The 14,577-nt window shown below is 33.4% G+C and overlaps 1 protein-coding gene across 2 annotated transcripts in view; it reads left to right on the forward strand.

The window, feature by feature from the left end:
- CDH12 (cadherin 12) overlaps positions 1-8,047 on the forward strand; it is a 329,076-nt gene extending 321,029 nt beyond the window's left edge. For both annotated transcript variants that reach the window (XM_052704301.1, XM_052704302.1), the window contains exon 13: positions 1,328-8,047. In XM_052704301.1, coding sequence (XP_052560261.1) covers positions 1,328-1,827 — 500 coding nt within the window. In that variant the 3' untranslated portion in view covers positions 1,828-8,047. The remainder of the gene's footprint in view (positions 1-1,327) is intronic.
- The last annotated feature ends 6,530 nt before the right edge of the window (positions 8,048-14,577 follow it).

Here is a 14,577-nt window from a genome sequence, read left to right on the forward strand (position 1 = left end):
GCTGTTGGCCTTCTTTGCCTCAAAGGCACATTGTTGACTCATAGTGAACTTGCTACCCATCACCATCTGTCAGGATCAGATGTGAGACTCACTGGCTTGTAGTACTCTCAGTCATTCTTCTTGCCCCTTTTTAAGATAATGACGACAATTTTTTCAGTCCTCAGAAACTTCTCATAGTACAACATTTCAAATTTAATCTCCAATGGCCTTGTGATGTCAGTCATCTCCCTCACTACAGTTTACATCCTGTCAAGGTTACTGTCCATGTATGGGACATTAAGGTTAAGTTTTCCTTAACCTTTTCCTCTTCTATCAGAATAAATTTTTCTGGCTCCAAATTTTCCCTCTGGTTTCAGGGATCTCTGTCTTATGAATAAAGACAGAGGCAAAGAAACCATTCAGCACCTTTGCTTCTCCTGCCTTTGCTTGATTTCCTGCTCATTAAGATGAAACACCGTTGTGCTTGGAAGAGGTGATAGCTGAAAACCAACCAGATCTACAGGACTCCTTTTCCTTCCAGAAACATATCACATATCACAGGTCATTCTTCAAAATTCAGAGAGGCAAAAAAATGTACTCTATAAATAACTGAACTTGGACTTTTTTTTGTCCATCTCAGAAATTCCTATTTATTTATTTTTCTCTTCAACAATGCTTTGTTGTGGTTGTTGCTGTTTTGGTTTTCTATTCATTTTGTTTTCTCGACAGGGTAAGCTGAGGTTTGCAGGGGTAAGTTTAGGTTGGATGTCAGAAAAAATTCTTTAGGGAAAGGGTAGTTAAGCACTGGAATAGGCTCACCAGGGAGATGGTTGAGTCATCATTCCTGAATGTGCTTAGAAAACATTTGGATGTGGTGGACGTATTTAGCAGAGGTTGCTAGAGTTAGGGTAGTATGGTTAGACTTGATGATCTTTTTAAGGTCTTTTCCAACCTGAGCAATTCTATTATTCTGTGATTCTATGATTCTATAATGTCAAAAATTGGGAATTTTTCTCTATTAAGCTATGGAACACATTTAAAAAAGAATCCCATCTCTCTGTATCTGAACTGAAAGTCCTATCCACCCCTACTTTTTACATAAAGCAAGACAGTTTGTTACTTCCTTCACAGCAAGCACTAAAGAAAGTTAGATTCATACATCAAACAGCAAATGACTTTTTATTGGATAGAGTACTGCTGTTTTTATGATAATAGCAGGAGTCTATCTTCTAAGGAAAAAAAAAATCCTTTTGATTGCTTGCAGCTTTCAAAGGAAGTATAATGATATATCATCAGAGTACCAAATTATTTCTATGCACGTCTTAACTTCAGTTTTCTGTCATTACAGTCATTGTAGTACTATATGTAGCACTACGGAGGCAGAAGAAAAAGGACACCCTGATGACCTCTAAAGAAGACATCAGAGATAATGTTATCCATTATGATGATGAAGGAGGTGGAGAGGAGGACACCCAAGCTTTCGACATTGGTGCTCTGAGGAATCCCAAAGTGATTGAAGAGAACAAAATGCGCAGGGACATAAAACCAGACACCTTGCGTTTTCCACGTCAGAGACCACCAGTGGAAGACAACACAGACATAAGAGATTTCATTAATCAAAGGCTGCAGGAAAATGATGTTGATCCAACTGCACCCCCTTATGACTCCTTGGCAACCTATGCTTATGAAGGAAATGGGTCTGTTGCAGAGTCCCTCAGCTCTATAGAATCCCTTACTACGGAGGCAGACCAGGATTACGACTATCTGAGTGACTGGGGACCTCGTTTTAAGATCTTGGCAGACATGTTTGGAGAAGAAGAAAGTTATAACCCTGATAAAGTCACTTAAGAACAAATACATCAGTGAAATAAAAAGAAAAGCAAACCAACAACAAATAAAAAAGATAAACCTAAGCTTTATAATAGGACAGGATTCCTTTGATTATAAAAGACAGCAATTGTTTCCAGCAAGTTACTACGTTTATCATACTGTCAGTTTTTGTTTGATCTGCAAAGAAGAGATAAATCCTGTAATATACACAGTTTTTTGTTGTTCTTATTTTGTTACTCTGGAATTACACTGAGACAAGCTCAGGCCTACAAGGTACAGTTTACTGATTGACTTAGAAAGAAGAAACCTTTCTGGCATCATGGTGGAAGTGTGGTAGCTTTTTCGTAATTCCACTAAAGTGCCTATTGAAACTTTTATCATTTAAGTGGTAAAGAGTCTGCTATGATGGTGTTACAAAACTGAATGAGAATTGGACATGAACTTTAAGACAAGAAGCAATAGCAACATGCTGACTTCTTATTGAACAAAAATGGAGATAACTTCCCGGAGTATATCTAATGATTAAAACTAAGAGGGATGTACATTGTGTTCAGGCATTATATTTGTGGGTTTTTTTAAAGAAGAAAACACTATGTCAAGGCATTATATTTCTTCTTTTCACTGAAAATTGAAATTTAAAATGCTATTGCTGACTGAAGATGTAAAGCCAAAATTAAAAAGATTTTAGCGTACATCAATGAATATTTAAAAGTTCGTGAAAATATTTCATTTTTTTCCAGAATAATAAAAGATGAAAGCAACTACTCCTTTACATGAAGGAAATTTCCCTTTTTTAAAATGTGACTATTATTAGAAAATTAAATAGATTTTTTTTTTTTTAATTTCTGTTTGTTTCTTTGTTTGTTTAGGAATATTGTTGTATTTTTAGTACCACGTCATTTTTTTTCCCTTGTAATTATCACTGAACTAGTACATGTAAAGAACTCCACATCCATTTTCTTTGCAACTAGTTTGTTCGTCTTTGGATACTGTAGAAATACATACTACAGAGATAATTATTTTTTCAACCAATCACCTGCTACAGTTCACCATTATATTTTAGTGTCAGACCCTTATTAAAAATTGAAATTCTTATTATGTGATTTTGTTCTTCGTAAAATCATAGAGTGGTTTGAGTTGTAAGGGACCTTAAAATCACCTAGCTTCACCCTGTCTGACATTGGCAGGGACCCCTTCCACTGCAGACTGCTACAAAGACCAATCCAATCTGCTCTTGAACACTTCTATGAATCGGACATTCATGACTTCTCTGGGCAAGTTTTTGGTGCCTCACCATCCTCATATTAATAATTTCTTCCTAATATGTACTCTATTTTTTTTTGTTCAAAATCATGACACATTGTCCTAATGATATCTATTCCTTGACAAAATATTAACAGACAGAACAAAAACATTAGACAGTATAATTCTCCAATTTTTATGTTCATACTCATTTATAAACATAGCTGTGCAAATAACAGAATTGCATATATTTGCAAGGCGCTGTGCCTTGGAAGAGCACTTGTAAACTATTTCATTTAATTTTTTTTTCTGAGGATTTAAGAAGTATACATTTTCTAAGACAATGGTTTATAGCCCCTGAAGTGTATGTATCCCTATATTCTCCTTCTAAAATCTCTGCCATGCTATACAATATGCTCAAGCTCTACTCATGATTACTGGCAGCGGCAAGGTGAACCTAAGTCTTTCAGGTCTACAAATTAGTTTTTGTGCCACTGAAGAATTAATAGCTACCAGATACACTTAGATCACATATCTGATTAACATACCCAAAGTACCCTCTACTCTTGTTGAAATGAAAAGGTATTACAAAGTTGTATAAATCACTCTTCCAATAGGACTTTAAAATTCATGTTGCTTACATAAATTTAGAGTTATATGGCAAAATTGGACAGGGTTGCATTAAAATCACTGTCAGTGTAGATTATACCAGCAGAGAGCAGAGGTGTAACGCAGGACACATTAATAGAAAATGTTTTGTATTGGTGGGCTTGTGTTTTTCTTTTTCATTATTAGTCAAGGTAGTTTATGTTCCTTGGATGACAAACTAAGGTAACAAAATATCTCACCAAATATTAGGGAAGCAGATGGATTAGCAAGGCCCATTTACTACCATAACAATTTTAGTTTTGAAGCTGCTGTTTTTAATTTTTGTGCATGATAGCATAGCAAGATCAACCACTGCAGAGTAGACCTCAAGCAGAACTCTCAAAAAAATGTTTACAAATGTGTAATCTTAAGATCAATTTCTGCTCTTTGTTACTGTATTAGTCCTTTACAAGTATTATGCAAGTAAAATCAATGAAAGTAATACTGAGTGAACAGGAAAGCTCTCAAAGAGCTCAGAGCATTTGCTGTGAGCAGGACAGTCTGTACGGGAACCTAACATCTAAAATGTAATTTAATCATGCTATTACACAAAATTCAGATACAACAGTAGTTGCTTTATGCTGAATTACTGACAAATTGAATATCAAATACGTATTTTTGACATTCAAGAGCTTTGTAATTGAGATGTTTCAATCACATAATTAATAAGCCTCCAGGAAGATTAAAAAAAAAAGGGTTATATAATTACAGATGCAGTTATGCTATAAAATCTTAATTAAAATATAAGACTTTTTTCAAAGGATGATCAAACAATTTTAAATTAAAGAAGGTATTTTTTTTTGTAAACAGATCTATGAAACTAAGAAAAATCTTCACTTTATATTCACACATCATCTGGGACCCAATGGATTTGTGTTTTATTCCATGTTCTATCACTCTCTTTCTAAAAGATGCATGCCAGATTTTAAGACTTTGTTTTTTAAAAGGTAATTAAACAGATATGAAGTTTATAAGATTTAAATAAGATATCTGAGATGACATGAAGTCAGTGGGGCTAAGAACCCCAGTGCATTTGTGAATTGTACTAGGTATGCACTTTTGTTTTCAAGCACTGTAGCTTTGAAAAATCCCTAGAAAGACTTGTATAATCCGTATCTCACAGTTGTCTTTCTCTGGACTATGGAAAGAACCATAAAATCTCATGTTGTATGAGTAGTGACAGGAAATTGTTTACAAAAAAGTTTAAAAGGCACTGAAGTGGTAGACTCAAGAAAAATGCTTTTCATTCTAATTTCCAAACATCAGATACTGGTGCACAGACATTTGGCATCATCTTAAATGTCTGAACAGTGCCCCCCTCAAAACACAAAACATTCTGTAAAATGCCTTCAAGGAATCTAGTTTGTAAGATTACATTGTGGACATACAGAACTGAAGACAAATTTATAACAATACTTTGAAAGAAATCTTATGTAGGAAAAAAACTTTTGTGTCCTTAAAACATAAGGAGTTAGAATAGTTCAGACCATTTCATTGAACATAAAAGATTATTAATACATGGATTTAAGTGTGCTACCTCACAAATCTGAAAATACTGTTATTCTTGAAATGCAGATTTACAATATTGTGAGATAACAAAGATTTGGAAAGCAATGACAGTAGACAATGTCTGTGGCACAAAGGTCTGTTTGAATATTTTATACTTCCAAAATTTTTACTTATACAAATTTTATAAGTTTGCTCTGAATTTTGCTGTTTGAAAATAAAATTAGTTGATGAGGATTTACTCTGAGTTATGAAAGCAAAGTTCATTGAAAGCAAAGAACAACAAATGATTCAAAATATTATGGATAATATTATTCTAGACAATACTCTGCAAATGTTTTTGCCTTAACAATAAGATGTCAATTTCCAGATAAACACAACTGATCTTTCACAGAATTAAAAAGTATCATTTAGCCAATGCACTACTTAAATTTCTCTCCACTACCATTTTGAAAGAGTTCTTATGACTGTGTTGTATTAAGTAACAGAATGCTATTAAGTGAATACAGAAAGAAAATACAATAATATTTTGGTTTGCTGGCATTTCATATGACGTTAGTGACTGTTTTATTTGCTGAGATTTGAGCTTGTAAGTTATTTACTATTGTCATTTTTTTTTTAAATCATTATTAACATTCCAATCCGATGTGTATAGAAATATTTTTGAGCTTTACTAAACTTCGTAAAACAAATAATGAAATAAGCCCTAAAACAACCTTATAGAAGTGACATTAACTGTAAATGAAAATCAAACTTTATATTAAATCCTTCCAAACCTTCTCCTAATGGGAAATCTATAACAATCTGATTCCTTTTCTCTTCTCATTTAAATCAAGACAGAACAGGAGAAACATTTGCTAGTTTCAGCAAAATTAAGATAAGCTGTTGGTTGTTGATGATTGTTGTTTGTTTGTTTGTTGATATTCTGTTTGCTTCAATTATAAACCTCCTCTGCAAAACTGCAATGCTAAACACTTTTGGAAAAAAAAAAAAAAAAATTGTGGAGTTTACAAAAATCTATGTGCAAAAGAGTACATGATTATTAAGCCAAAACTGGAAAATGTAGCCAGCATGCTCCACAGGAAATGTTAGAATGAAATCAAGGCACTCTGCATACTGCCTTTGTCCATGCTAATGCTGAGACATTCATAGGCATGTTTTCACTGAAAACATGTATATATTAATTATATTAATTATTAGTTGTAATATTTTATTGAAAAAATGATACAAAATTATGTCAGTCTATTTGAGCAACTCTAGACACAGGAACAGGAACTACACTTTCAACAAGAGATATGTTTTTAAAAAAACACATGGATTTCCTCAAGCATGGATGTAAAGCTTCTAAATTTAAATATGACAGACAGGACAAACAAATGTGAAGAAAAGACACCAAAACAAATGTGGTATAGAATCAGAAAAATCGTCTCTTTTTTTTAAAGCATCAGTCAACGTATTTTGAATGAATTTCCATGAAAAATAGAAAAAACTAACAAAAAATTAAAGAATTTAATTAGTCAGTAAAATCCTATTTTCTAAACATATATTTCTTTCATAAAACCTACATTTTCTAAATTTTGGAATCAGGCTAGTACATTCAGGAAAATAGAGGAAATAATTTAGTCGTCTGGATTTGGTGGCATCTAATTTCACTTATATTTGTATAGTTTGTTGATTTTTTCCCCCCAGTCATCTTACAGTCATTTTTGTTATAGAAGAGTAGGACTGAAAACAAGAAAAAACACAATGCATTCAATCATGTTTTATAACATTTTCATTCTAGACTGTTAAGTTTTAAAATCAAATGTTGAGTATTTTTAACAAATATTGAAAACTGATTTCAAAGCATCTCAAGGAATCCAAAGAAACCATTTCATCATTACTTTGTTTCTAATATAAAGACTCAGAAGAAGATTACTTGGTTTGATAAGATGGTGCAAAAACATTTTATGGTAGAGATAGCCTCTGTCCAAAGTATAATTATGTTGTCCTGTGAACATGTGCTGAAAGAATAAGAAGGAATTTAGCAAGACTTCTTGCTGATTTAAAGCCTTGGTTAACACCACAAAGCAGTCTTTCACCACCTACTTTTTCACTAGCCAGGAGTAATACCTCTTATGTCTAACAATACATATGTGGCTGAGCCAGCATAACTGGCTGGAAAATGTTATACAACTAAGAAACTATGCAAACAGGTTGGGATACAAACACAGATCCCAAACTAAGTTATAGCTAGATTTAGGTCCTCTTCAGGAACTATGGTTCAGTTTATTTTGCATGCTCCTATCTGAAATAATCTCCATTTTTACAGAAAATCTGACAGTGGATACTTCAGATACCAAAGCTTTTGATCTATGGTCACTGTTATATCATTATTTATATTGGAAATGCCCACTAGTATCCTGAATTAGTATTATATGCTGTTCCGAAATGTAAGTGAGAGTACTTGTGCTCATTACTCCTGATCACTTAAGGGAACTTTCCTAGATGTAGGCTGCAGCAATTAATTTCTTGTCTGACCACTCAACCACTAGTTTACACTTTTGTGAAACATTTATTGAAGCACTCAAAATAGATCTGCTATCATTACAAACCTTGTTGCACTTGGCTTGGTGTTTTATTTTTTTCCTCTTGCATCTTCCTTTGATTAAATTATCCTTATATCAACCTGTGAGTCTTTTTTAACACCATATTTTCTCCTTTCCCACCTCCCTTGGGGAGGTGGAGGAAGAGAACAGTGGTGGTGGAGTTTAGTTGGGCATTGGCATGAAAGCGTCACAATGTTGAAGACAAATCATGATGTCAAATATGGCTGGATGAGAAATCCAACTAGCAATGTGGTGCCAGACCTTAGTACTGATATTACTGATACTACTAACCTTATCAGTATCAGCAGCATCTCGAGAGGACATGGATTAGCACACAGATGCCTCAGATTGGCCTACAGGAAAAAAAAAAAAAAAAAAAAAAAAAGGTGCTGGAGAGAAATTACTGTCTGGTAAACTGCTGAAGATGGAGAAGTACAAGCTGCAGCGTTGCAGCATGCAACTGAGACCTGGCAAGAAATTGCAATATCAGGACAGATTTCTACAGTTACAACCACCCTAAACAGCTCAGCAAGGATCTGCAGCAACTGAATGAATTCAAGTAATTTCATTTTTCCTAACATAATCCCACAGGTGAAAAGATGATGCCCATTTGTCCTTCTAGCTGCTATCTGTATGGAAAAATCTTCCTAGCAAGAATCTTCAGAGAAGACAAGCCAGATAGAAATAATACAGATACTTTTAATTTGCTCCAGTACTGCCAGGTTAATGACTTACTTGAAAAAAAAAAAAAAAAAGTTTATATTTTCACTTGAACACACAACTGCAGAATATAAGTTTCTGCTACAAAGATTTAGTTCCCTGAGCAAACAAGGAGAACTCGTTCCCTCCAGAGAACTCATACTCTCCAAAAGAAGAATTAGTAGAAGGAAAATAAAAATAAACAAAACAAAACAAAACAAAACAAAACAAAAAAAAAGGAACCAAAACAAAAAACAACACTGCTATTTCTGAAGGACTGACAATTCTGATTATGGGCTTTGGGAGTTAATAGGTATGACAAAGGGACTGTGGAAGGAAGGAAGAGACATACCATTCATCTCTATACGCTCTGTTGGAATATTGGCATTATAGTCACTTTACAGTTTATATTAGCACTGATATGAAAAATATCATGTGTATCACAATAACAGCAGAGGACAAAAAACTATAATAATATTATTAAAAAAATATAAAAATTATAATAATATTACACTTAAAAATTAATGATCATTTTCTTCTTTTACATGACTTATAATCACATTTAATTCCCAGAAGAGCTCAGCTTCTGCTACTACAAATATTTCATAATTCATGTAATGTTCTTATTGGTCATCAGTGTAGTTGCAGAAAACAGCATTGTCCTAGTTGATGAGTATGAAGTGAAGAAGCATGAAACATGGGAATTTCACCAGCTTTCTAACAAAGCCTGCGTAACACCACTGGCCTATCAATATGCACAGCTGCCAGGTTTTAGAATGTTCATTTGCAACAAAATCTTTCTGTTTTAGAGGAATCTAATTTCTAATTTTGATGTAAATTTTGACTCATCTATTGTGTTTAGTTGTGATATTGTATGTTAAAGAGGTCTGCAGGCCATTCATGCTTATTTCTCTAAATTTTATTCAAGTTTTTTCACATTTATCCTCTAAAAGGTATAAATACTAGAAGTAAAAAATAGAAACTTGAAATACATGCTCTTTCAATTGAAGATACATTTATTCTGGAAAGGCATTAGATTCTCTCGGGTCAATTTACATAGATTTTCTATTTGTAGAACTTACTGAGAATTGAGACAATAAAAACTACAGTGTCTGGATGTTTGTAGTCAATACAACAGAAAAAAACCCACACGTGAATGTGAACAGTATGTGAAGAAATAATACTAAGCAGCAGTGCAATTTTACATGCTCTCCATCTTAGATTCAAAGGAGAATTTTTTTATATATAACGTGCTTCAGTTCCCATCAGCCATACTGAGAAGAAAGCAAGAATATAAAATATCTACTAATCGGTTTGGGGATCACAAGTTAATGTTGTAAATGTCTTTTGAAAACCAATTAATCATCCTCATAGTGAGAGACTGTTCATAATCCATATATGGCACTTCTAAAATATATATAGGAAAGGAAAAATGGAAGAAAAGAAGGGAAAGAAAGAGTGGAAGAAACAAAAAGTGGAAAAATAACAAACCCTATCTGACGTATTTAGTAGTGACAATGGCTTATGTAGCACTCTTAGAACTCCGGTCTTTGCTGTTCTGGTAGATTAAGGAGTCCACTCAAGCAACTAGGAAAGAGGTCTTGGTTTGTTGAAGCAGTGGATCAGTATACTTTTGTTACAATACATTCAAATTTGCAGTATCTAGTGGGGTTTCAGTTTAACAGGTACTCCTTAATAAGTAATTAATAGCAGGTATTAGAGATTTCTATCTGACTTAATAATTGTTTCAGTTTTATTAAGATAAATATTTGTTTGACATAATATGCATGCCTGCTTATTTCACAAAAATAATGTTATATGTGGCAAATTAACCTTAAAGTAGTAATTTAACTTCTATGACTAAAATTTACTAAAATATTAACAAATAAGATCCCAAAATGGTGATTTAACTTAACCATTTTTTAAAAACTTGCTAATAGGTTACAGACACAAAGACTGAAATTTGTTGTTACCTTCTTTTCAATAATGGAATTCCCTTGAACTCTAGAAGAGTCAATATTTTATTTTAAATCAGACTAAAATTGAATAAGAATTAATACTACCAGTGCTGTATTTACTCTGCTCATGGCTGAGCAGTACAATTTCTTAACCTGTTCAGTTTGTAGCCCACTCATATTTCATATTAAGTACTTGCTACGCTGTCTGCCAGAATTCACTGACTCACACCAACTGTTCCTTCCATTCCTCTGAACAAAGTAAAGATTTTCCAGCAGTATTTTTTGCTGTAGCCAGTTATATCTTACTTGTCTTGAGCTTTTCAAATGCTGTTATGCAAGAGGATTATTGTTCAGAAAATACAGATAAATTCAGAAAATACACATATGTTTTAAAAAGCATGGTATCACGCTTTATGGAGTTTTTCTAGATGTATAATCTATAGTCCTACACTAGCCTCATGGACAATGGTGCTTTTTGTAATGAAGTCACTTGAGTTTTCTCAAAACTCAACAGAAACAACAATGTAACAGCTTAGCAATTTTGTATCAGCTAAAGAGCCATCAACAGGCTCTGAAATCTTTTCAAAATTATCAGACTGGAAAGAGAGGCTTGAATCCCACCAAAGCAGCACTGTATGATGCATATTAACTCTGCAGAGGGCTCTGTGCACTTCACAAACATACCTACATTAATAGCAAGTACCTGACAATAGCTCTTCACAATTCCTCTATATTTAGTATAACGTTTCTCCTTCTAAGCGATCATGACTTTATTAAGACCAATGGACTGAATTCAACTATGACAAAAACTGCTGATTATTCCAAGTCAGTAATAGTTATGACTGCTCATTTATGAGCTGAATTGTCAGGAAAAGAGAAATTTTGTAGTGATGGTAAAAGGAGAATCCCCTATACCACTACAGAAGGCACTGCAGAAGTACTGCAAGCCTTCTGCACACCAGGCACACATCAACTTACAGAATTGTGGAGTTTCATAACTTGTCTTTATTTCTGACTGGTAGGGGTAACAATTAATGCTCACAGTAGGACAGTTTGAGAATATTATATTCCGAGTAGAAGGATTGTTACAGGGTTATGTGAGAAATCCAAAGGGAAACACTAATTTTGGAAAAGGGCAAAATATTTTACTGTATAAGAAAGGGAAAAAAGGAAAAAAGGAACAGAGTACTTTCTAGAGAGATCCTCTATTCAAGAAATCCAAGACAGCCCTCACCTCACCCACACTTTTATTCTATTACAGTTTCATCAAATATACTTTGTAAAGATTAAATGAATAAACGTGAATACATTTAAAGTGTTCTTAAATCATTGTTTTTGACATACTCAAATAATGAAATGTATTGAGTTCTGTGAAATGGATATGGATACCATTAATTGTATATAGACTTTGGATTTTGAACTGATTTAGTACAGCTGGCTGGCAAATTAAGGGGGAAAAAAAAGGCCTTTCTCTTATTGGTAAATGATTATACTGCAGATACTGCCAAAGAAGAGGAAAAATTCTTTTTGCCTTTAATTTAAGGGTAGTTTTGTAAACCCATTCATTTCTAAAGATATTTTGTGCCTAAATTTTGGCAATGATTATATTATGGATGGAAATTGAATTTACCTGTGGTCTTCCAAAGATCCTTAGTACTGTCCTTTAATTTCAATATTTAAAAGTTCTGGTGATAGCTGATTTAGCTTCTTTTTTAATAATTCAGAATACATTCCTGTCCCGAATTTCCCTGTTCTCAATTACTGTTCTGTATGATTTTTTTAAATCAATCTAATTCTTATTCATATTATGTAACTCTCAAGTAAGAAAAAGGCTTACTTAGTTCCATTCCTGTCTCTTCAAATGTTGTTCTTCTAGCTCTATACTAACCTCTAGGAATATAGGAAAATAAACAACTACAAAAACACCTACATTGAACACAAACACTGTGCTATGAGGCACAACTTATTTCCATAAGACTTCACAGATGTAAATGTGCTAGATCCACATTTGCTAAGTTCAGCTACACGGTCTAGAGGTTACTTACTGCATAACACATTTTATATTCCAGATATTCAAACAAGATTAATTCTCTGGAACATTCAGTTTGATTCACAAAAGTTTGATTTACATGCTTTCTAAAAGAAACTCAACTTACCAAGAAGGTTTTTTGTTTTGTTTTGTTTTTTCTTATCTCCATTTTTAAGCTGCTTTGTCTTATGTAGATTCTAGTACCAGATATCTATAGTCTGCTGTGACAAAGACAGAGATGGCTGTTGCTGGTCCCAGCATTTTTTAGTAATTTTTTAGTAATTGTATACAGTGATCTTTAAGAATGGAGAAGAAAACTTTTGCAAAGCTTTCATTTTGGGTTGATTTTGTTCAGTGCTTTCACACACACTTTTGTGGCAAATCTACAACTGAAAATCATACTTTTAAAGGCAGGAATTTGTCCATACTGACCTGAATCCTGTTAGCAATAACCGACAAATAACCAGATCAAAACGCACTTTCTTAAACTCACAAAACTTTACTGCTTTACATTTATCCTAGTGATAATATGTTGGGCTATGAAGAAATGTGTGCTACTACATTTTAGAAGTCTTACTGACTGTTTAAGACTATGCACAATTAACTGACATTGACTGGCTCTGTATGAGAAAGATAGGTTTTTGACATGTTTTACTATGCTAGAAAATCTCTTCTGCAGCCTGCTTTATCGCGAAGGACAGGGAACTACAGGGATTAACAGCCTGAATTGAAAGACAGAGAATTTTTTGAGCTCTCAAGACAGAAAGTTACATATACCACCTGGAATTATCACCAGGGTACATGCAATAATATATAAGTCTATACTTTCTGCATCAGAAATGAATATGAAGAAAAAAATGTATGAAGAAAAAACAATATTTCATCTGCTGCACAGTAGATTCTTAAAAATGATAATAGCGCTGTTATGGATATGCGTATAACACCAAACTCATACACCTATTTCCATTTTTTCCCTATTCTTTAACACAAACAGTTTTGTTCTCCACTGTAGAAATTAATGAATCCCAGAGAAAGCCATTTCTCAATGAAAAACAAGCTCAAGCACATGCTGGAATGAGTTTCTGGGATAATGATTTGCAGACCTTAAATGTGTACTGAAGGAGCCAGTTTATAACACAAAATAAAACAAAACAAAACAGACAACAACAACAACAAAAAAAAAACAGCACAACCCCCTCCTACTCCCCTTTCACTCCAAACATTTAATTTCATGTATTTCCTTTCCTTTTGGTTCTATTTTCTCAGGATGAGAAAATAGTCTCTTCTCCCCTGAAACAAGATAGGTTCCTCTAGTGTTTGATCAAGGGACTAAATAATTGCACCCAAAATATAGGCCAAAGTACCTTTGTCTCTTAAAATTCTCTATCTGTGGAAATTCTCCCACTAGCATAACAGAATTAAACCCATGTTTTGCCTCTCAGTCCTCTTTGAAGATTTTTGGATGTACTATGAGTATACATGCTACACTACTGTAAGGATTTATCTGCAAGACTTGGTTCTACAGCAGTACCTGTGAAATACAGACAATACATTTATCTGTTGGCTGTTCAATATCACACATCTCCCTGAGACTCCTTCCTATTTCCAGCTGAGAAAAATAATACCTTTCAACCTCAGAGGAAAGAAAATATATTAATTTTTAGTTAACAAAACTTGTGAAGTAAGGGAAGATATAAAAGAACATAAATACAATGATAACTCTGCTACTCCTCAGTGAAAGTGTACTTTCAAAACATTTCTTCCTGTATTATTTCTGGCCAGAAAACCCTATTTTTTGTATGTGTTTGTGTGAATTATACATTTGATTCTGCAAAAACAAATTAAATTGAACTGAAGACAAGTCTTGCCCAATTTCAGAGGAATGTTGCAGTTGTTTGAACTGTTTGTGAGAAAATGTCTAATTACAAATGTGATCTTTGTCCTTCCCATCCAGCCCCATAATTCATATAGAAAACCTTTGCTTTTTAAAGAATTTTCAGATAAACTTTTAGAAAAAAAAAAAAAGCACAAAATTCAATTTTAAAGAAACAGAAATACTGTTTTTTTAGACCTAGAGTTCCATGCTTTTGTGTCTGAA

Source organism: Tympanuchus pallidicinctus, unplaced genomic scaffold, assembly GCF_026119805.1.
Source record: "Tympanuchus pallidicinctus isolate F22 unplaced genomic scaffold, pur_lepc_1.0 scaffold5, whole genome shotgun sequence".
Classification (NCBI taxonomy): domain Eukaryota; kingdom Metazoa; phylum Chordata; class Aves; order Galliformes; family Phasianidae; genus Tympanuchus; species Tympanuchus pallidicinctus.